Source organism: Oratosquilla oratoria, chromosome 16 (assembly GCF_046742065.1).
Source record: "Oratosquilla oratoria isolate Oo_2021 chromosome 16, ASM4674206v1, whole genome shotgun sequence".
Taxonomy (NCBI): Eukaryota; Metazoa; Arthropoda; class Malacostraca; order Stomatopoda; family Squillidae; genus Oratosquilla; species Oratosquilla oratoria.
This window is the reverse complement of record NC_134792.1, coordinates 59,955,571-59,979,983: the sequence shown is the minus strand read 5'-3', so window position 1 is coordinate 59,979,983 and position 24,413 is coordinate 59,955,571. Positions and strand designations below refer to the sequence as shown.

General features: G+C 38.1%; 1 protein-coding gene across 1 annotated transcript; it reads right to left on the bottom strand.

The window, feature by feature from the left end:
* Positions 1-5,038: 5,038 nt before the first annotated feature.
* Elp1 (elongator complex protein 1) lies at positions 5,039-17,007 on the bottom strand. The gene is made up of 4 exons (XM_076199959.1): positions 16,842-17,007; positions 9,878-10,048; positions 9,547-9,699; positions 5,039-8,936 (listed from the first exon to the last, which is right to left on the bottom strand). Exons 2-4 carry the CDS (start codon positions 10,007-10,009, stop codon positions 5,148-5,150), a joined length of 4,074 nt encoding a protein of 1,357 aa, XP_076056074.1. The 5' UTR covers positions 10,010-10,048; positions 16,842-17,007; the 3' UTR covers positions 5,039-5,147.
* Positions 17,008-24,413: the final 7,406 nt, after the last annotated feature.

Here is a 24,413-nt window from a genome sequence, read left to right as displayed (position 1 = left end):
GTGATTTTAGTTGCCTAATTGTTGTATATAGGAAAGAAGCTGCACACATGGGGTCCTGTCTCTTATTATATTATTATCATATCTTGTTTTCAATTCTTGCATGGTTCCAGTCTGGGACATATTCTAGGCTATTCCAGAAATATATACATCTGTATGGAAAATTGTATTATTTTCACATCCCTCACACATGTAGTCTTTTTTAATCTGTCCCCGTGTCCTCCTACTCCAAATCAAAATATCACCTTGGTCAAATTAATCTAATACTCTTCACTGACCTGAACACCTCAATCAAGTCGCCACATTTTGATCATTCAATAATGGAAGATCTGGTGCCTCTAGTTTCACTTTTTATGAGTCTGGGATTAATTTTGATCAGTGCTCTTTGTATTCTCTTACATATATATACCAAAGGCCTTTTTCCCCCTTACATGGGAGGTAGCCAAAAAACAAAGGCATAGAAATCACTCCCACCCATTCCATCCCCTACATATTCCACTCCCCTCCACACCCTTCCTTCCCTCTTATCTTGGCACCTCCTGGATGACAAGTCATCCCTGCATCTTGTCCACTGCCCTGGGTCAGTCCTGTACCGTTTCTCTGATTTTTTTTTTTTTTTTTGCCTACTAGGAATCCTGCTACCTGTAGCCCCAAAGGGGACATTCCTAAATAAAGGAAGTACAGACTGACCTCTCATTAACGGACGTTAATTAGCTGTGTTTGCGGTGTTTTCGCTGTGTTTTTGGTGCTGTTGTTTAGTGCTGTGCAATCACTATGCCACCCAAAAACCACTCCAAATCAATGGGTTATTCACATCAACGGACACCGTTACCCCCGTTTTAGTCCATTAATGAGAGGTCAATCTATAAAGCCATAAGAGGGTCTTGTATTCTCTTGATCCTGTTTAATTTTTCACTTTGTGTTTGGACCATACTACTGCTGACCTTTTTTTTTTTCTATCTCTTCTTCCATGTAGTTCAGTCTTGGAATCCCTGTGTCCGATAGGAATGGACAAGTAGTTTTTCATGTCCACGTAAGTTTCATGAGTGAAGAAACAACGATAACTTAAGTAAGGCAAAATTAAGGAATTTTTTTTATGAATCAGACTGAAAATAAATCGGACAAGAATAACATAGAAAAATGGGACATCTTTCAAAATGCCTACCACTTGAAAGTGGAAAAATATATATGAAGACTAAGAGGAAGAAGAAGAAAAATAAATAGATAAAAAAATGCAAGGGAAGTAGCCAAAGTCAAGGGCATAAATTCACTCCCATTCACCACCCCTTCCTCCCTCTTATCTTGGCTCCTCCTGGATGACAGGTCATTCCTGCATTTTGACCACTGCCCTGGGTCAGAAGCAATGCAGCAAGACACAGCACATCAACAGCAAGGCTTCTTCATTTTATTGGCGACCACAACCTCTCCATCCCCTCATGTAGAAAAAGAGAAGACGGAGAAATCCTTTGGGGCTGTCAGAATACCATTCATACATACTCCTAACTCCCATCCCCCACCCACTCCTTTCCATGCATCACAGTATCATCCATACACAGCCATTATCCACTCACCCCTATCTTCTGTCTTCTCCCTTCCTCCCTCTTTCCCAATGCTCTTTTTACCTCATCCATCCATCTCATCCTAGGTTGCCTCTCATGTTTGCTCCCTCCACCTCTGCCTTCCACAATTCTATTACTAACCTATCTTCACTCAGTCTTTCCATGTGTTCAAAACATCCCAATACTCTTTCATCAACCCTATCTCCCAACTCCTTTCCCACCATCGCTCTCGTCCTGACCTCCTCATTTCTCACTTTATCCAGCCCCTACCATCCTTCTCAGGCATTTCATATCAAACACATTTAAACTCCTTCTTATACTCCATGTTTCTGTACCATACAGTGCTGTCAGCACAATCACCACTTCATACAAATGTATATTTCTCATTTACACTTTTAAATCCCCTAAGGTATTTACTTGTTTCTCTCAACCTACATTCTACCTCCATTTCTAATCCTCCTTTTCCCACCACATTCGCCCCAAAATACTTGAAGCTATCCACTTCCTCCAGCCTCTCTCCTTTAATACTCACTTCCAGTTTACTGCCATCCTCTCTCCTTGTACATCTCATCACCTTACTTTTACCCACATTTACCTTCAACTTCCTTCTTTCCCAAACTCCGACACTAACTCCCTTAATCCCTCCTCTGACCCTACTACAAGCACAATGTTGTCACCAAACAAAAACTGACATATCTCCCACTTTTCTCCATTTTCTTTAACCATCTCCAATCCCTGGCCCATTACCCTTTCATTTTTTCTTGCAGCACCCAATCCATGCATAAATTGAACAATCATGGTGACATGACACACTCTATGTATAAACTGAACAGTCACAGTGCCATGACACATTCCTGGCCAAGTCTCACCTTTACCTCAAACCACTTACACTCTCCATTTCCAATTGTAACACAGGCTACTACTCTTGTAAAAACTCTTGACTGCTCTGAACAGCTTTCCTTCTATCCCATATATCTGCAATACCTCCAACAGTGCCTTCCTGTCTACTCTACCTTGAACCTTTTCCAAATCCATAAAGGCCCAAAAAACATCCTTACTTTTTCCTAAAGCCTTCTCACATATCTGCTTTATCACAAAAATCTGATCCACACAACCCCTACCTTTCTTAAACCCATATTGTTCATCACCAATTACTCCCTCTGTTCCTCTCAATCAAAACCCTTCCACATGCTTTCCCAACTACACTCAATAAACTTATCCCTCTAAAACTACTACTTACACTTGTCCCCTTTTCCCTTGTAAAGTGGAACTATACAGGCACTCCTTCAGTCCTCTGACATTCTACTCTATTTTAGGCAAACATTAAACAACCTCACCAACCACTCCACCATCACTGTACCTCCCTTTTTTACACTCCACATGACACCCATCTAACCCAGGTGCCTTAACTGCTCTCATCATCTTAACTGTTTTCACCTCATTTCCTCATTCATCACTGTCATTTTCTTAGCATCTCCCACTGCAACTACCTTTCCCTCCTTCACATTTAACAACTCCCTAAAATACTCTGCCCATCTTCCTCTTACTGCCATCTCTCCATCTGCACCTTTTACATTTTCTTCTCTGAATTGTCTCCTCTTCCTCTCTTAATTTCCTCCCAAAATATATTTTTATTACTTTCAAATTTTTGCCATATTCATCCCCTATTTCACATCTGCTCTTTTATCTTACTCTTTACTTCTCTTCTTGTACCTCTCATATGATTCTCTTGTCCTATTTCACAACTAATCTGTGAATGCTCATTTCTTCTCTACAACCTTCTTTGCTTTACCATTTCACCTCTCACTACTTTTCCTTCTATTTACTCCCATCCTCCTTGTTCCACACCATCTTTACACACCTAGACTCCCTCCTTGAAATATCCCCATTCTCTCTCTACTCCTAGTTCTACTCTATCCTTCACTCCCTCCCACTCTTCTCTCAGCTTCTTCTTGTACTCCTTTTCTTTTTCATTTAAGCAGTTTACTCTAAGCACCTCCCTACATTCTGTACTTTTCCTCTTTCTCCATCTATCCTCCATTCTCAACTTACCTTCCACCAAAAAATTGGTTGATATTCCACCACTCTGTCCCCTGAGAACATATACATCCAAAATTTTTCCTACTCTTTTCCTGGTTATCACTACATAGTCCATAAAAGCCCTACCACCCTTCCATCCACCACCCTCTCCCATGTCTACTTATGCTTGACTTTCTTCCTAATACTGTTTTTGTTATTATCAACTCTCTAGACACATCACCATCAACTCTTCACAATTTTTTCCTGGCACTCCACACTTCCCAACTACTCCATCTATTGGTTCATCTTCTACCCTAGCATTGAGATCTCCCAATAACACTACACTGACATTTCTCCCTAAACCCTCTATTCACTCATTTAAATCTATCCAAAAAACCTCCCTTTCCTCTACTTTTTTCACTACCCGGCCCATTTGCTTTCACAAAGACCCACATCTCCCCTTCCAGTTTCACCTTCATCCACATTAACCTTGAAGAAACCTTCCACTCCACACACTTACCTATCTCTTCACTTACTAACATAGCCATCCCTCCTCTCCCTTGTCCTCTCTTCATTCCTGACACCTTCCCCACTACACTTCCACTCAAATTTACCCCTCCCTTTCAACTTAGTTTTACTCCATGCCAGCACGTCCATCTTTCTCCTCACACACTGCCTATCTCTTCCCTTTTACTCTATCTCCACTACACCTATGCACATTAAAAGACCCAAACCATAGGATTCTGGTTGGAAAACTCCCAGACCCTCTCATATATATTTTTTTCAATGTCTCCTTTGGGGCTACAGAGTAGGATGCCTAGTCCTATCCCCATCCTGTTTTTGTTGCCTCTCATGACAAAAAATAAATAAAATACACATACATATGCCAACAGCTTTTCCCCCTTACAAAGGAGGGAGCCAAAAAACAAAGGCATAAAACCTACTCCCACCCATTCCATCCCCACATACTCCACTCCCATTCACAACCCTCCGTTCCTCTTACCTTGGCTCCTCATGGATGACAGATCATCCTTGCCTCTCGCTCACTGCCCTGGTTCAGAAACAAAGTAGCAATAAATAAAACAAATTCTTCTCAACTAGAGATGATTATCTTTTCCTGCATTTCCTACCCAGGCTTAATTCCCATACAAAACAATCAGAACAATTTCTGTTTCAAATATGCCTTTCAGTGATAACCCTTTATTTCTCCATGCAAGTCTCAAAGCTGATTTCTCCCCCTTCCCTCACCCTACAAAGGAGAATGTGGAAAAAATAACAAGACTGCTTAAAAAAGACTGAACAATTAAAAAGGTTTTAGAAAGACAAGGAATGAGAAGATTAAAAGATAGGCGAGTGTCAGTGAATATATGACCAGGAAAAACAAGAAGAGGAGGCACAAGTGTAATAAAACTCGTTATAAGGAACAGGTATTTGGGGAGTAAAAAGGATAAAGAAACACCATATGCATGTTAAAATATAAAAATCTTTACTTCAAAACGTGTATATGCATGAAACTGTGAATACATGAACATAAATATTCCAAACAGGGACTTAAAGGCTGAGCTTCTTTCATCAGCTGGTCTTTGTGTTCAACATTTGTAGTTTCCAGCTATCACTGTGGTTGTGGTATGGTGGGTAACGAAGATGAGCCTCTAGTTCTCGCATACGTGTTGTAACGAAGCTTTGAGAATCTTCCCCTAGTGCTCTTGCAACTACACCTTCTGTTGTCAGCTGTGGACCAAATACTGCTTGTTCCTCATCCGCACCGACATTGGAATCCGGCCAAATTTCTTTCTGACGCTTATTAATGATGTTTAACAAATTTGACAATGTATTTTGAATCTGAGAAGCTAATTCATCATTATTGTACGACACAAGGGCACAAAGAAGGCTAGAAACAGGAGTGGTAAGTTGATGTGCTCTGCTAATGAGTTCATGAAGAGCTGCAATAAGACCCAGGTCTTCATATGTACTTCCTTCTTTGGTGCTGAACTTCTTTCTCTCCAGTTTCCTCTTATTCTTGGCAGAGCGATATGTTCTCCCTGTTATGGAGGTTCCTGCCTTTGACGACACTGTATGGGGTCTGGAATAGCTCATCCCAGACACTGTGCTTGAATCACTGTATAAATCTGAATCCAAGCCTTCCTCTTTGCCCTCAAGCAATTCCATATGTTCCTTTTCCTTTGTATTCCTCACCAGAAGAAGTCGGGCACATTGACGCTCAAGGAGTTCCTTCATATCTTCTATCTCATGCAGGATGGTTTTACCATGATCCAACACACCTGGCATTATAAGCGTCTCTACTAAATCGGGTCTGTTGAACTTAGCGGCCACGCAGGAGGCTTCATCCCAACAAGAACCTGCAACTAAGCTTACAACAGCATCTTCTTCACTGTGTAAATAGTGTTCATATATGTAGGCTGCATCAATGTGTTTCTTCTTTTCTTTTAGCCTCTCCACTAAACTAAGGTACAATTCTCTCATACTCTCACGATTGTACTTGAGAGCCATGGCCATTATCAGTGCCTGTCTCCAGTTGCAAGCATCTTCATATGCAGCTAGAGCCTCACTGTGTTTACCTGCACGTGCATACATGAGTGCAGCTTCATCCTCATAGCCTTTTGTGTATAGGTAGTCAGCGTAACACTCGCTCACTCGACAATACATCAAGGAAGAAGGGGCAAAGGTCTTAAGACCATCTTTATACAGCCTTTCCTTCTTGATTAACTCAATGAATTCTTCATGGTGTTCCTCACTGCAATTAGCTGCATGCTTTAGAGCTGAACGGAATCTACGTAGGTGTTTGTCAATCTGGTACTTGCAATAATTTTCTTCTAACTTTTTAAGGTTATTAAGGAAAGGTAGAAACTCCTTTGGGTCCTTTTGTGACTTCTCTGCCACCATAAGAACCATTTCAAAATCATATGTTCCAAGGGCAACATTATAAAGTTCATTAACATCGGCAATGTACAAGAGATGCCGCAACCCTTCTTCTGCAGAAACTTTGTATTCCTTATCTTTGACATCTTTCATAGACTTCACCAGATGAAGAGCAGAGTCCATCTGAGACTCTGTCATCTTAACATACGACGTAAGAATCGGCAGCAAAAACTTCTCTGAATCGGCTTTAACCATGGCTTTGCGCACAGCAACACACACTGCATCAACCTTTCCACTTAACACATCTGAATTAGCCCTGTCATAGTAACTAGAGGCATACATTGTCTTTGTCACATCCTCCTCGCTCAAACAGGCAATAAACAAATCGATCCAGCTAGGCTTGTCAACACTTCTTACGAAAACATCAGTATTCTTCAGGAAGTTGTGTGGGTCGTGGTCTACAAGTAGATTAAGGTTAATCCTCTGTTTACGCATCACAGCCACTGCTTGCCCGTATTCCAAGTGTCCGAGTAATTGCTTAAGTGTGTGGACTGCAAGTGACCGAGGAGAAATCATCTCAAGGTTACCTCGCGGCATCTGTAGAACAACCCGTGTGTCCTTTGGCACAGCTGTAACGATCTTCGAACCACGCTCTACACGTCGAGTCCCGACCAACTCCCCAACTTCTTTACCCGATGCCATTTTCTGCACGGCCTGCCTTGTCAGAGGCACACACAAGAGATTATGTGAATGAGTTGTGAGAAGCAGGTGATGATCATGCACAAGGAAGGAGGTGCAGTTGGCCGCAAGCTGCATACTGCCACTATAAAATCGATGTCTTGAAGACAACCCTAAGGGGACAACTTGACGACCGTCATCTAACTCGCACAACTCGGTGTAAGTGCAAGGAGTGGGAAATTTCTGTTCAATCCCGCATTCCTCCCAAGGCACGACCTGCAGGCTTTCCATGTTCATCCTTAGAAGAGAACCGTCAGACAACTGCAAAAGCACCACTTCTCCAGTGCTGTTAGCAGTAATGCTGACCACAGCACCATCTACAGGTACGAGGTTCCTCACTCTCACTCCCCCCTCAACACCCACATTTTCTATCTCCACTATAGCCATCAAACTTACATCACCATCCCTACAACAGGCAAGCATAGTGTCACATCCCACCCATACCCAATTGTACAGTAATCGAGCAGCAGCTTGTCCATCCTCAACTCCGCCCGGTAATATATCGGCGTCCCAGACCAATTTGTGTTGTGCCAAAACTCGGTGAACCTTTACTTGTACCGAGAAACCATTCCCTCCAGCACCTGTTACTTGCACTACACATCCATGGTCACCAAGATTCTCGCTTGGGTGTGCTTGTGTCAGAAAGGTGAGGGTGGCATCTCCGTGTACCACACATATGTTATTACTATTACTCCCAGGAGACTCACCCACTTCGAGGAACCCTGAATCTTCTACATTGACAGGAGAATTTGGTGAAGGATTAGCTGAAAGAGCAGAAGCTGGGGCATACATGATGGACTGTACTTCACTAGGTAATGTGACTTCATATGCAGACATGGGTGGAGGGATGATGGATTGACGAAAAGGTGTAAGCTTGACAGTCTTTCCATCTATCACTGCTACCTGAGCAAGGGCAGTTAGATCCAGGCCTTTGGACCTGGCCACAGTAGAAACCCATCTGTAGGTGTGCATGGTACCTCCTGCAAGCACATGAAGGCACAGCATGTCCTCTTCATCCCATACCAAGCTTTTCACACTATCCACAAATGTCAACTGTTGCTTTAAGTACCAATGATAATTACCAACAGTCCAGAGTTGCAGTAAATCTCCAGTACCATTTCTCCTCGTCAAATGTACCAACAACACACTTGAATCAAAGTTCCATTTAATATTCCTTACCACAACTTCATCAACCGCAAACGGGAGCTTAAAGGATCCGTGACGCAAACCATTTTTCTCAAAGAAAATTATCTCGTGTTTCCCTGCCATCTTTTGGGAGGAGGTCAGCACTGCCCCTGATGGCTTCCATGCAAGATTCATCTCGAGACCTATCACATCCTCACTTGTGTATTGCACTGCTCCTTCCCTATCAAATACACGAAACTTGCGCACCTTTGTATCTTTTGTTACATAACTAACAGCAAAGAGTTGCCCGTCACCCCTCCAGGTGATCCGAGGCTTACCGTCATCCTCATCCCCGACAGGCTGCACTTCATTAACGATTTTCTTGGCAGCTCCTTTGCCCTGTGTGCCGTGGAACTGCGTTTCCTTCTTGCCCCAACCCACATCCACAAATGCTGCTTCTCCGAATTTAGCACTGTTTAGGTCAAATTCGTTGACACAATCGAAATTAGATGTCATAATTATAACGCGGGCATCGCCGGTACAAAGTGCCAGCAGTTCCTCATCTGAACTCCAAGATGCTGCCTCTATTCCAGCACTCACACTTCCTGCAACTTCAACCTGCAATTTAAAAAAATATATATATATATATATATATATATATATACAGTTTAACAATGTACTAAACCTACTTAAATTCTGCAAAATTTAGTTATCATTTACCATATATGAATTGAGCCAACCACATTATCCCCTTCCATTAACATTTCATTTTTATGTGTAGAGTAAAACTTATTAATGCATGTATATACATACATAAAGAAGTATGGTTGGAGGAAGTTAAGAGTTTTAAGTAAGTAGGGTCACAAGCAGTGGGGAAAGAATGGGAGTGGATTGGATCAGGGTGGGTGCATGGCTTAGGAGAGAATGAAAAGTGTCATGAAAAATAGGTGCCCAGGGATGAACATGAACACAAGACTGGAGGATGGAGTGATTATCTCCATGACACCAGTCTTGGAGTTTAAGGAAGGCAGAGAGGAGGAAGAACATAAACATGTTTGAGATGAAGTGATGAGGGAAGACTGAGAATATGATGATAAACACTCCAGTGTAAAATGATGACATTATTTTAAGCAAGATTGGTACAGCTTGCTGGAGAAGAAACCTGAAAGTTTATGCATCAAAGAGTAAGGAAATAGTGGTTTCCATCCACTCCATTAAGACTGCTCACCTGTTGAGTGTCCACATTGACACAGAGTACATCTGAGTATGTGATAACACATAATTCATCCAGACTTGTAATACTGTCCACTGCAATAATTTCTTGTCCTGGTGAGTGTTCCAGCTCTGTCCACTGGAGAGTAAGATCACACTCACATTCATTCTGCAAAGAAAATATCATCATGAAAAGTGGAGATTTAACTACTCTTTTAAAAAACAAAAACAGGCCAAATACTAACACAGTAAATAAAAAAAATATCTAATCTAATTGCATTGGTTGACACATGGTTACATATACCACAATAGTTGTCTTAACAGGTATGTCTATCTATACTACTTACTTGGCTATATCTGTGAAGAGCTTCACTTGTGACGACATAAACAAATCCTTTGACAGTGTCTGTGCATAAAAAGCCGAGCACCTCTCCGGTGTATTCTCGGCTCCAGTGATCACACAGGCTCAGGTTCCTCATCCTTCCTGTTTTGTAGAGCAGGATAGGTACAAAACAATTCTGAAGAAAAAAATAATAATAATAAATAAATACATAAATAAATAAATAAATACATAAATACATACATATACCAAGGCTTTTCCCCCCCTTACAAGGGAGGTAGCCAAAAAGGAAAAGGCATAAAATCATTCCCACCCATTCCATCCCTCAATACACTCCACACCCATCCACCCTCCCTCTTATCTTAGCAATAAATAAATAAATATATAAATAAATAAAATAAATAGAAAAACAATAAATAAAAATAAAATAAAACTCTACTTTAGCAGTTGCATAGATCTATTCAAACCATGTATGTATTCATGTCATATGGCTAAACATAATCTATATATTTTTTTCCTCTAACTGGTTTTCACACTATGAATCTTCTCATCTGAGTTGTAAAGATGATACAAGCATTCATAGTCATCAAAAATATTTGACCAAATGGACTATCCTCCTCATAATACTAACAAACTATAATTTAGTGGAATGTCTGGAGATTGTATAATATTCTCAACCTTATCCATTTTTTTCTCAGCATCAGACTAATTTAGCACTGTAAGGCATGTTAAGCACACATGAAGATTAATGACAAGAATAAAAGTTTGCAAACTGTTACAAGACCTACAGCCAAATATGAAAAAAAAAGGAAATCAAATCTCTAAGAGTATCAATGAGTTAATTAACGAGAAATAGATCAATTACAAAATCAAAATAAGAGAATGATCTAGGAGTGTTGGTCACTTGACAAACAGCAAAATTGTGGATGAAACATGCAGACTGCGACAAACATAAAAAATCGCTTTTAACTTCATGTATGAGATGACAAAAAAATAAATAAGTAAATAAATAAAATAAAAAACAATAATAATAAGATAAATAAAAAATAAATAAATACTTATAATAATGTAAAGAATGCCCGATCCACCCTAGATTGTCACACATAGTAGTGGTATGGTCTCTGCACATTGACAATAATATAAAGAAGAGAGAGAAAATACAAAGCAGTAAACAAATTAATTCCCAGCCTTATAAATAAACTATAAAAAGTAACTGAAAGATCCGGACCTGCCATCACTGAATAAAATCAGATAAAAGGCAATTTCAAAGTAATGCTCAAGCCATTAACCACTTCAGTATAAGTCAAATTCTTGCATCTAGCATCGGCTGCCATATGAATGATGCATAGCACTACTTGCATTATAAAATATAGTCACTGCTGTATTACTCATTCTCTTTTACTTTGAGTAATAATAAACACAGAAAATGTGATCAAACCAGTTCACAGAATCCGGGGTAATTCATTAGAAAAAAATAAAAAAATAAAAAAATAAATAAAATAAAATAAATAAATTATATACATACATATATATATATATACATATACCAAAGTTTTTTCCCCTTACATGTTCCATGTTTCTGCCCTGTACAGTGCTGTCGGCACAATCACTCCTTCATATAACCTCCTCTTAGCATCTATTCCCAGATGTTTATTTCTCATTACACTTTTTAATCCACCAAGGCATTTACTCACTTCTCTCAATCTACATTCCACCTCCACATCCACTCCTCCCTTTCCTGCCACATTCGCACCCAAGTATCTAAAACTATCCACTTCCTCCAGTCTCTCTCCCTTTATGCTCACTTCCAGCCTGCTGTCACTCTCTCCCCTTGTACATCTCATCACCTTACTTTTACCCACATTTATCTTCAGCTTCCTTCTTTCACACACCTTCTCAAACTCTGTCACAAACTTCTGCAATCCTTCTTCTGATCCCGCTACAAGCGCAGTGTTATCAGCAAACAACAACTGGCTTATTTCCCACCTTTGTCCTTTTTCTTTAACCATCTCCAACTCCTGGCCAACTACCCTTGCATTCACCTCTCGCACCACCCCATCCATGTATAGATTGAACAGCCAGGGCGACATAACACATCCCTGACGAAGTCCCACCTTTACCTCAAACCAATCACTTTCTCCATTTCTAATCCTAACACAGGCATCCTTGTGTACCCACTCGCACCTCATGACACCTATGTGGACATCATCGTACAAAAGTGGTTTGAGGGATTTGATATAACTGACAAGAGATCTCTTGGTTTGAGGGAAAGGAGAGTCATAGTATCACGTAAAACAAATGAGACATCATAGCATAGTTTTCCATATACAAGCATCACCTCCTAGAATAGTTTAGATGATACAGCCCATGCTAAAACTGTGATTCAAAACTAGGTACAAAAATTGAAGAAGAGACAGGACACCATGAGCGTAATACCTTTCATGTATCTTATGATGATGATATGGTTTAATGTCACAAACTCCTCCCCCGCTATCGGGAGGCTAGGACGGTGCCCCTTACAGAGGATTTTGTAGTGTAGAATTTAATGAATCATGCCCTTGGTTCAACTTGGCCAGTGACAGGGTTCGTTAGCATAGACCCATTAACAATACAAAAAATTTGGGCATGCCAGACCAAGATTTTTTTTTTTAACAAATTATGGAGCAAATGTTGCACCTAGAAAAAGTTACAAGTAATGATGGGGCAACTCCTGGCTCAGGCTGAGGGGCAGAAATTGTCTTACAAGCCAAAATCAGCTACTAGATAATCTTTACGTAGGGAACATCGGAGGGCTGTACCCACAAAACATCCAATGCAAAGTCTTTTTGCTAGAAGAAACTGTAAGAGAAGAGAAGTTGCTCTTCCTAGCCCTCAAAGAAACACACCTAAACAAAAACATTCTGGATGCAGAAATCTCAATATACATGATTTCACCAAATTCACAACTGATATGGTGGACAGAAGTCATGGAGGTGTTGCCCTATAGTTATGGGAAGATATGGCAGCAAATGTAGAAATACTAATGTCTTTCTCAAACAGCACAACTGAATTACTGGCAGTACATGTGAGGAAAAAAGATATGCTCATAGTGACTTTTTACAGGCCACCAAACACCACTGAAGACAAATTCTGGAAAGTAACAACAAAAATAAGGGCACTTATACAAAACTTGCCAACCCCCATCCATGGAAACTATCATCACAGGGGACTTCAATTTACCATGCACATCATGGCCATCAGTGAAAATTTATGGAGGACCCAGGGATGTAAAATGTCAAGCAAAAGAACTCAAGCCCACCAATAACAACTATTACTTAGCCCAGTTTATTAAAGAACCCACCAAGTACAGTACTAAGCAACAACTTTGAGCTAGCCCACTTCTATGAAATACTTAAAACAACAATGTCTGACCACAACCTCATAAAAAAAACTTACACCAACAGCCTCTCAATACCCCCATGGCTTCAGACAACCACAAACCAGCATACAAACTTCTCGCTCAATGACCTCATTTTCTACAGTGAAGAAATTAACTGGGACAAAATAAGAAAGGAATTTGAAACTGACTGGTCCACCCTTTTCATAGATAAAAATGCAGAGGAATCTCTGGATGCTTTCATAATAAGATGCATAGAGGTATGCATGAACAATGTACCCCACAGAACTCCAAAGAACAATAAGTTGAGAAAAGAGATTCCATGATACAGTAGAACCTTAATAAAGCAGAGATCCTAGATAAGAGCAAAGCTTACTAAGACATCACATCCACATAGCATCAAACTAAAAATGGACCTCGAGGATATAGAAAGATAGCTCATCCTATCTCACAAAGAGCAAAGGAGTTGGGAAGAATCAAAAGCAATAGCAAACATTCAAAAGAACAGCAAATTCTTCTATTCTTTCACCAAAAAGAAACTAAAGACCACATCTGCCATAAGTCGTCCACTCTTAAAATAAAACAGAACTGGAGAACACGCCAGGGGAAATTGCCAAAATGCTTAAGCACCAGTACGAAAGTGTATTCAGCTCACCAGATGAGGAAAAGAAAATTGATAAGCCGTCTTCATTTTTTGAAAAACCTCAAGGGGGAACACACATGCTTTTGACAGTTGCAATAATAACTGCAGCAATTGACGACATAGCACCAAATTCAGCTGCTGGACCAGATGTCTTCCACCTGCAAATACTAAAATATTGCAAACACCAAGTAGCCTTGCCACTGAAACTACTGTGGGAAAACTCACTGGCAGCTGATTCAGTGCCACACACACTCAAAATCAATACCATCACAACAATCTTAGGGAGGTACCAAGGGCTTGAAAAAAAAAACTACATACCAGTGGTGTTAACATCACTTATAACAAAGATAACTGAAGGACCAAATCGTCAGTTACATGGAGGACACAGGAGCATTCAAAGGACAGCATGGCTTCAGAAAGGGATGTTCCTGCCTTTCACAGCTGCTGACTCAGTATGAGAGAGTACTACATGACATTCCTGATGAGGAAAACATGGATGTCATTTATCTAACTTCACCAAAGCATTCAATAAAATAGACCATGGAAGTCTCCTCCACAAAATTGAAGCTCTTGGGATATGTGGCATACTAGGACACTGGCTACATAGCTTCCTCTCCAACAGAACAATGAATAATTGTAGAGGGGAAATGGTCAGATGCCAGCTGTGTCGTTAGTGGAGTCCCTTTGGGCTCAGTGTTGGGTCCCCTGTTTTTTTCCTGATCATGACTGACATAGTCCACAACATGGAACACTCTACCACTACATCTTCTGAAGAAAACACTAGGATATCCAAGAAGATCTGCTTGCAACAAGATATGCAATACTACAACAGGACTTTTGCAGTTGACATTAGAATATCCAAGAAGATCCACTTGCAACAAGATGTGCATTTACTACAACAGGACTTGGATAAGATCCAAAAGTGGGCAGAGATAAACTACATGGTCCTCAACAGGAAAAAGTTTGAGCTTATATGGTACAGGAAACTAGACAACCTGACAAAATACATTTGTGGCCAGAAAGACATTGAGGCTAAGGAGGTGGTAAAAGACCTGGTGGGTAAATATGAGCAAAGATGCCACATTCTCACACATCACAAAAATAAAAGGGAAACCAAAGCAGCTATCAGGCGGGATCCTATGGACTTTCCACACAAGTAGTATACACTGAATGCAAACTCTATGGAAATCATTAGTGCTACCCTATTCTGAATACTGCTACCAACTCTGGTCTCCAAACAAAATTTCACAACAACAGAGTTGCAGTGCCCACAGCAATCCTTCACAAGCAAGATCAAAGGGATATAACACTTTTGCTACTGGGAAAAGACTTGTAAAACTACATCTGTACTCCCTGCAGCAACACAGAAAGAGGTACATCATCATCTAAACCTCGAAGATTTTAGAAAACAGCCCCTAATATCAATATCACAGAAGACCCACCCAAAAAGAGGAAACTGTATGTCAGGACCACCACTGGAACATCTAAAAAAAATTAGAACCTTGACACACCAGTTTCACCTACAACAAAACACGACTTTTCAATTACCTCCCAGCTAATCTCAGGAACATGAATGGTATATCACTTGACACCTTCAAACACCACTTGGATGCATGGTTTGTCAAGATTTCAGATCAACTACCCACACCAGGATTCCCAAGCTCTGAGTCCAACAGCCTATACACTGGATCATGGAGGGATGAGAGCTGGCTGGCATCAATGGAAAGCCATCTGAGCTGCGTCAATAACTGACGGAATGAACTTCTAGGTATTCAAGGCTTTGCCCTCCATTGCTCTCGCTCTATTAGCGACCGCTACCATAGTTGTGATTAACAGAGAACTGACAATAACATTGTTAAGACTTAGTCTTTTAGAATTTTATTTTTACCATAATGATTTAGCATTACAATCTATTGCAAAAGTTAAAATTACCTTAGTCTGAATATTAAAGTTACTGGTAAATCTCAAGAAATGCATACCCAAGTGATATATCATTATAAAATTAAATATTAATTTCGTAAATCATAATATGTAAACATAATATACACTTTTAGTGGTGGAAACCAATAACAAAAAAGCTACTAAAAGTGATACACTAGCTACAACTTGGACATCAGCAAGTGTCAAAATACCATATTTGTTGGCAGAGATGAACTAACAGAAGTAATAACTTGGTGTAGTCTAACCTTACCTTACCTAGCCTGCTGTAAGGTATGCATTTAACATCCCTAAAGATCATCAAACTAGACTAGTCCAATTTTAATTTATCAGACTTCAGAGTTTGTTTTCGACAACTAACAAAAACAATCTTAGTGTCTCAAACCTCACCAATGTCAGTTGTAGCTAGTGAATTGCTATTGGCAACTTTTTTGTTACCGATTTCTGCCAAGAAAAAGATATTATGTTGGTAAATTTAAAATTACAAATTGAATATCTAATCTGTTATTGATATACTGCATAGGAATGATAGGTGTGCACTTCTAGAGTAATACCTAATAATATATTTTGTCATATACATTATAGGGGTGGGGGGAATTCATGTAGCAATAAAAAAATCCAAACATACACACTTCGAAAATAATTTGGAATTATCAGTAAAATTCCAGAACCACGCAAGCACAGATATTCGACATGTAACTTACGCTCTCCAATAGATCCTATTCCTAACATATTGATATTTCATAGTAAAATATTTATCTTTCAAATGAAAACATGGCGAAAAGGTGCATTACTACTGGAATAACACCAAAATTATCCCCTAGCGTGTAACATGTAAATTATAGTCAAAAGGTTTCAAAGAGCACCTAATACATATATTTTCTTTATTCTAAAATTTAGTTTGCTATCCATAGTAACAGTTTCATGCAAAGCTGCTCTCACCGCATTCAATATGAATCAAATATATCATCAATCAATGATTATTTACTGTACATTGATACTCCTTACACTTACCTGTATCAACCGCTTATGTACTAATGAAGCATGTTGGTGCTCTAATTCTAAGCTATCACCTCGAGTAAAAATGCTAGATGTGAGAAATAGACTCGATTTACGTAGGAACTCTCAATGTTTGATTACTGGAAACGAGTGCTCGTCTGTTCACTCGTGTAAACAATATGCGTTTTTGCGTAGGCCACAATTTAATCCAAATCGTAGTCATAGTATGAAAGTATCGATTTTTTGAAGTTACAGATTATATCAGTGAACCAGCTCGTTTTCGTCTTTTCATTTGGAAATAATGACAACAGTAAATAAATGTTTTATTGGATTCCTGGCTCCCATCTAATCGCATGTTAATTTAGTCCAGTCAGCTGATCAAGTTTATGTTCGTTTGAACGAGTTGTCAATCTGGACCGGTCGAAACCGGACAGACCGTTTCTGGTAGGCATGGTAAATACAAACATACTATTGCTATGGAGACAGATGACGCAGGTCTATTACATTACAATAGTTTATCAAAGACCCCCTGCAGTTTAATTAGCCCTGTCGCAGTATTTTGCAATTCTATTTGTTTAGCTTTCAATTCGATTGCTTCCGTGCGAATTTACTGCATTTAGATGGGAGTGACACAACCCTACCCTACACAGCAATAAGAGGGTAATGACTTTTTGAAATATAGTTGTTTGACTGTTTTGACGTGTCGCCAGGTGGTTTGATAAAAAAAAACGCATTGGGTAGTAATGGGTTATTCAACGTCAACCTTCACATACAATTCCCATATTTTAAATTTACAATGGTTTTCCTTAGAGCATAATAAATATTCTAATACATCTTTTCCCTGAAACTTATTTTCTACACTTGGTTCAAATAATATATTCTGTCTGGATTTTTTTTTTTTTTTTTTTTTTTTTAACTATTTACAGTCATCTTCTATCTTCCTCGCGTTTTTTGTGTCGTCTGCAAACATGTTCCTTTAACTTATCGTCCCATCATTTTATCTACTCATGTTATCTATAATAATCACTGTCTTCCATCCTAACATACTATCCTTTATTATTTGTTCAAAATCTCAAGAAATGACTTATTAATTCAAATATATTTCCCGTTCTCTAATATTTACTAGTTTTCACAGCAAGCGTTTGTAAGGGACCGTATCACAATCTTTATCTAGGTACATACAATCCACCCAGCCCTATTTATTATTCCCCTTTTAGTCTTTCACATTACTCTCACACAATCTAGTTATCATTAGCTAGTTAGAGACTCAGGTCTGTGATTCTAGATACCATTTTATTCCTATATAAATTGGTGCCACTTTAGTTTTCGTTTCGTCCTGTTGCACTATACACTATTCTAGTGAATACGAACTTAATTTGTAATATTTGTCTACATGTTCCCATGTCTGATGTTTCATCTATCAAGCGACATAACGTCATCACATCTATCAAGCGACATGATGTCGTCACATTTGTCAAGCGACATGACAACATCACATCTGTCAAGCGACATGACAACATCACATCTGTCAAGCGACATGACAACATCACATCTGTCAAGCGACATGACGTCAACTCTGTCAAACGATATGACTTCAGCACATCTGTCAAGCGAAATGACATCATCACATCTGTCAAGCGACATGACGTCATCACATCTGTAAATTGACCTGACGTCGTCACATACATCAAGCGACATGACATCATCACATCTATCAAGCAACATGACGTCATCATATCTATCAAGCGACATGACGTCATCACATATATCAAGCGACATGACGGCATCATATTTGTCAAACATGACGTCATCACATGTCAAATGACATCATCACATGTCAAATGACGTCATCACATGTCAAATGACATCACATGTCAAATGACGTCATCACATGTCAAATGACATCATCACATGTCAAATGACGTCATCAAATTCATCAAACAACATGACATTATCACACCTATCAAACAACATGATTTCATAAAGGCTGCGTCCAGGATGACATTAATTACAGTATAAATACATCTAAACCAAGGGTCACCAAATTAAATCGCGGCCCACCGACGTACTGTACATTATATATTTTTTTCAATATCTTTCTGAAATTAGTCGGTAAATAAATATGTCCACAGTTTTAATTTCTAGTGTATTCACTATAAAATGAACTCCAGATTATCTAAACACAAAATCAGGAAGGTGCAGATATATAGGACAGAAACAAATCCACAGGAATATATATATATATAAATTATATATATATATATATATATATATATATATACATAAAGTCAAAGGGAAGGAGGCCCCGCTAAGAAAATAATATTCTTGTGAAACATGATTATTTTTGTTATATAATTCATTTATCTCACTCTCCATTCATGTGTACACGACGCCAATACGTGTGACTTATGCAACCAAAGCAAGCTTGCACGTAAATGAGTTCGGAAAACAAACAAGTACATAAACAAGATAAATAGAAAAATAAACGAATAAATATGGCATTATTATTTTTATTATCAATACTGCTATTACTATAATCATTTCTCACCTTTCTCCACAAATATCATTATTGGTTCTACATCGAGTTCCTTCTGGATATTAATATTTCCTCCATGGTCTCTCCTAGTTACACGTATTATTACTATAATTATATTATTATGATTATTATTGTTGTTGTTGTAGTTATTATCATTATCATTACTATTATTACTATCATTATCATAGTTATTATCATCATCATTACTTTATGGAGAGAGAGTGTAAGAGGCTGGTATATAAAGGTAGACAAGTAGGTAGATAGAGGGGTAGGTGAAGAGAATTTTATTCTATGTGTCGAATGTTTTGAAAACATAAGCCGCGAAGGAATTGCATAATATCGCTCACCGTCTAAAGTTTATAAACAACCACTAGAAACCAGATTTTAATGCTGATGTGATAATATGTAAACTAAGCCATTTCCTGCTTCGATATCGAGATTGCTTGTGTAAGCAGTATTGCTTAAGACGTAACAGTCTTTCTGATTGGAGAAGGGTGGAGGAAGAGGAAGAAATTATTGGTACACGGGAGAAAAGTCACGCCCTTGGGCGAGGCATTTATTTGTAAAATGATAATGATGATAATAATAATAATAATAATAATAATAATAATAATAATAATAATAATAATAATAATAATAATAATAATAATAATAATAATAATAATAATAATGATAATAATAATAATAATAATAATAATAATAATAATAATAATAATAATAATAATAATGATAAATAAATAAATGAATAAAGTAGTGACGTCGGAACAGGACTTTGTGAATGGATTAAGGATCCCAAGTGGGAGTCCCTTGGTGTGGAATATTCGAGAAGAAAAGAAGAAAAACTATATCTCCGTTTAATTCACCCCATCAAGAAACATTACTTATTTTCTAAAGCAAGATACGGTAAAAGGACATTGAATGAAGAAATATAATATCATGGAAGAGAATAGTTAAACTGAATTAGACCGGTAATTACGGAGAGACGGGAACTGAAAGTGATGGGAGAGAGAGAGAGAGAGAGAGAGAGAGAGAGAGAGAGAGAGAGAGAGAGAGAGAGAGAGAGAGAGAGAGAGAGAGAGAGAGAGAGAGAGAGGGGGGTCACGGTGGGGTCTGCAGTTTGTAGTAAATCACCAGCGTTTATATCCTTTGGGGATAGATTTAAGGAAGATCGATGTGGTATAATGAACATGTGTTCATCTGGTCCGTAGGGGCGATAGTAAGAACCATCACCGGATTAAGTTAGGTTAGGTGACGCTAGACTAAGTTTAAGTTAGACCAGGTGAGGTTAGGTTACGTTAAGTTAGTTTAAGTAAGGTTAGGTTAAATTAGGTGAGGCTAGGTTAGGTTAGCTAAGGCTAGACTAGGTTAGGTTATGTGAAACTAGACTAGGTTAGGTAACAATAGATTAGGCTAGACTAGTTAAGATAGACTAGTTTAGGTTAGACTAGATAAGGCTAGACTAGGTTAGACTAGACTAGATTAAGTTGAGGTAGAATATGTTAGATTAAATTAGAGTGGGCTATGCTAAGTTATATTGGTACAATTGTTCCGATGTTGGGGAAGGGACCATTTAGGATACAATTTCTTAGTCTCTCTTGCATAAGGTGTGAACAAAGTTGTGTGATAAGTGGACGTGATGCCATCTCACTCTTTTTAAATAATTTATACGTCCCTGTATTTAGTTATCTTTTTATATGTAACCACATTTTTATTTGATTCTATTTGCGTTTGAATATTGTTTCTATTTATATGGAAATATTTAACCGACGACGTACTTCAAGCAACAAAATGGATAAACTACTTTAAAACCTAGTTTGACAGTCGACGACATCAAGGTGTGGCAAGATGGCTAAATGAACAGTAAATTAACGGGAGTTAATCACGTTTCTTCAAGCTGTCGACGACACAGCTATTTTTTAGGATATTTAAGAGAACACTCTTAAATTTTGGGGAATTGACAAAAAGTCTAATTAGTAAGACTTATTCAGCAATTTAGATATCTTGCACAAATTCAAAAATGAAACTTTTTGATCAATAATAAACTTTCGATGTTTACAAAAAAAAAAGAAAAAATCGTGTTCGCCAGATACAGGTTGGAAATGCTTGCTGTGATCTATCGACAACTATATATATTTTTACCAGCTCTCAAGAACTTCCACAAAGGAATACTAAAGCATCTTATTTTATTATGATGGTATTTAGCGATATAAACCACGACTTCTATATACATTTTTTTATTTCTACCTACACATACTAACCACTAAACAACTCCCACTTACTACCTGATAAAATCTTATCCAGACACTACAATCTTGCTCAACGTTACGCCTATGACGTCATAGTCGACAATGCCAGCGGTTGCAACTTGCAAGTTGTTGAAGGATTCTCTACTAAATTTCAGGCGACGTCGCCTCTGTATCATAAGTCATCCTGTAATATAATATGTATCGATAAAAATGCAATGCACTACACTGCAGTAACTATTTCACGTTTAAAACATTTACTGTGATACATGGAATATGTTGTAATTTCATGCTTGTTGATTTGATAAGTTATATTCATTATTCTACCTACAGCTGCCTGCATTTGTCTAGTGTCACTTTTATATTATCTATTTGCATTTGAATTCTAAGGGTCGAAAGTTCTTCTGTTTATTATCAACTTCCTCTAGGAATCTAGATTATCCCCACCCCACACACTTTGCTGTCGCAAATCTAATATTCTGGGAACATTAGTTTCCGTATGTTTAAAACATTTGGAGATCGACATTACGTCAATGGCTTCCATGTGGTCAGCATGCAAAATCGACACCTTGGTGACGATGATGATAGTAACACCAATAATAAATACAAAATTAATAGATTGAATAGCAGTTTAATAAATAGATAAAGGAGCTGACATTGGTTGGCACTCAACTACGGCCGAAACCACTAGATACTGCATGAGTACCATATTATTTACACTTCACGGGATAGTCAGGAATACCAACTCCTCCGGATTAATTTCATTGCCAATCGTTGTACGACATTGTGACGTGTTTATTCACGTATCAAGGTACCAAAGCTCAGTTCCAATAGGTACCAACATCTGCTGTTTATACTGACTATCCAAACATATAAAACAAACCCACTGTTACCCAAGTTTTTAGAAGGTAGTGCACGTTGTGCAATATTGTTTATAGTTTGCACATCGGCGTATGTCTAAATATTTAGATAAATTTTCTTATATTTTCGTAAGATCACGATTGTGTCCTTCGACATTGAGCGTTTCTATTGTATTTCGGTCGACACTTCGAATTCAAATCAAAACGAATTAGTGTCACCTGACCATGGTTTAAAAATCCGTTTTGTCCATTACAAAACCGATTTTAATTATTAGTATATGGAAAACTGATTTTAATGGACAAACGATTTCTAATTAATTATTCCAAACATCTAAGCAGTATTTTCACGTGTACGTGTTTGGTGCAGTGAATCTGAATTCCGACGTGGGGATTTATAAACAAGTCGACGTTTACAAGGTCGCCCAGGTAGTAGTTGAACTCGACTGTAGAAGTTTTTAATTTATTCTATAAAGATAAAAATATACACATGCTAATGGGATTTGTAAATTAAGATCAGGATGATATTATTGTTCGAATGCTGAAAATTGTAAATCTTCTTTGAGAAACACGATTAAAACACGTAATTGGGAATTAGTCGACAAATTTTTGTCGGCAGGTTCGGAAGTCGGGTAAGGACCAGCTGGAAAAGAATTCTGTTGACCTTGTCAATATTTGTTTACACATTTGCTGAATTGAAAGTGTCCTTACCCTAAGAGTTTGCGTGTGCAAAATAAATACAAATAATAAATCAATAATAAACGGAATTAATAGTAATAATAAAAAAAACTATGTATAGATAAACACATCAAATATATAATACACTCATAAAAGAATGCAGAGAAAGTTGTTCCTAATATTAATATTCCCTTATGAGAGCACCATATCTAGAACAAGGCACTTCCCTGATCTAGGAAGCAGCGAGGAATAAAAAGAGTACAAGGTTTGACCTTGGTCTAGCATCCGGAATTCAAGACCAGTGCCTGGTGGCCATGAGAGCGTTCGAGTCAAGGCAAAATGCGTACACAGTACCTATGGATTATATATACAGCCAACACTTCCTCTTCTTCGCTATCCCCCTTCTCCTCATTTTTATTTTATTTTATTTTATTTTATTTTATTTTATTTTATTTTATTTTATCTTGTTATTTTTTTGTCGCCACCTCTTCCTCCACACCCCCTCCCTCCTCTCCCCACTTCCTCTTCCTAGCCTCTTGGACAGAACACCTACAAACAGGATAAAAACATAAAACAAAACATCAAATAGAAGTGAAAATTAAACCCACGAGAAAATAAAGTAAGCGAATAAAATAAAGTGGGTAGTGAAGACTTGCATGCTCATATAAAATGAATTCGGGGTAATTTGACATTTGACAGCTTGATCACATCCGGTGTCGTTCAATATTGCCAGTGATTTAACAAAAAAAGATTTTCTAAAGCGTATTCTTGACTAATATCACCCAGAAAACCTCATTCAAACATTCTTTGTACTACATATAACGAAATGGGTCGATTACCCAAAAATATTATGATACTGTGATTGAAATAAAAAATATTCCAAGAAAATTTGAGCGAAACGTAAACCGGAACTTTCTCAACGGGTGTTGACGCTGTCGTTGTAATTCTTCAAAATTTTCCTCCTAACATTGTCTTACTGATCTACATATCATCATCGTCTCCTCCAAATACGAAACAAAACAAAATAGTTATTTTTACACCATAAAACATACGAAATATTGTTTGTTTTTGAGAAATTACTGAGTCATTTTGTGGATGGCGCTTGTAAACGAGATATCAATCCATCGTTTTCTAAATGAAAACACTGCAACATCGTCTTATGTTTAATAAATATGACAAACTATTGTTTCAATTCAAGGCTATTTTATTGTAATCTTATTTAAAAATCGTAATTTTGTAAAGGACAGCTAAAATCATATCGCTAATATACAGT

Coding starts and splice junctions, on each gene's coding strand:
- Elp1 (XM_076199959.1), bottom strand. CDS start 10,009: ATGAGGAACCTGAGCCTGTGTGATCACTGGAGCCGAGAATACACCGGA. Junction 9,700..9,877: donor CTCTTCACAGATATAGCCAA/GTAAGTAGTATA, acceptor TTTTCTTTGCAG/AATGAATGTGAGTGTGATCT. Junction 8,937..9,546: donor TCAATGTGGACACTCAACAG/GTGAGCAGTCTT, acceptor TTTAAATTGCAG/GTTGAAGTTGCAGGAAGTGT.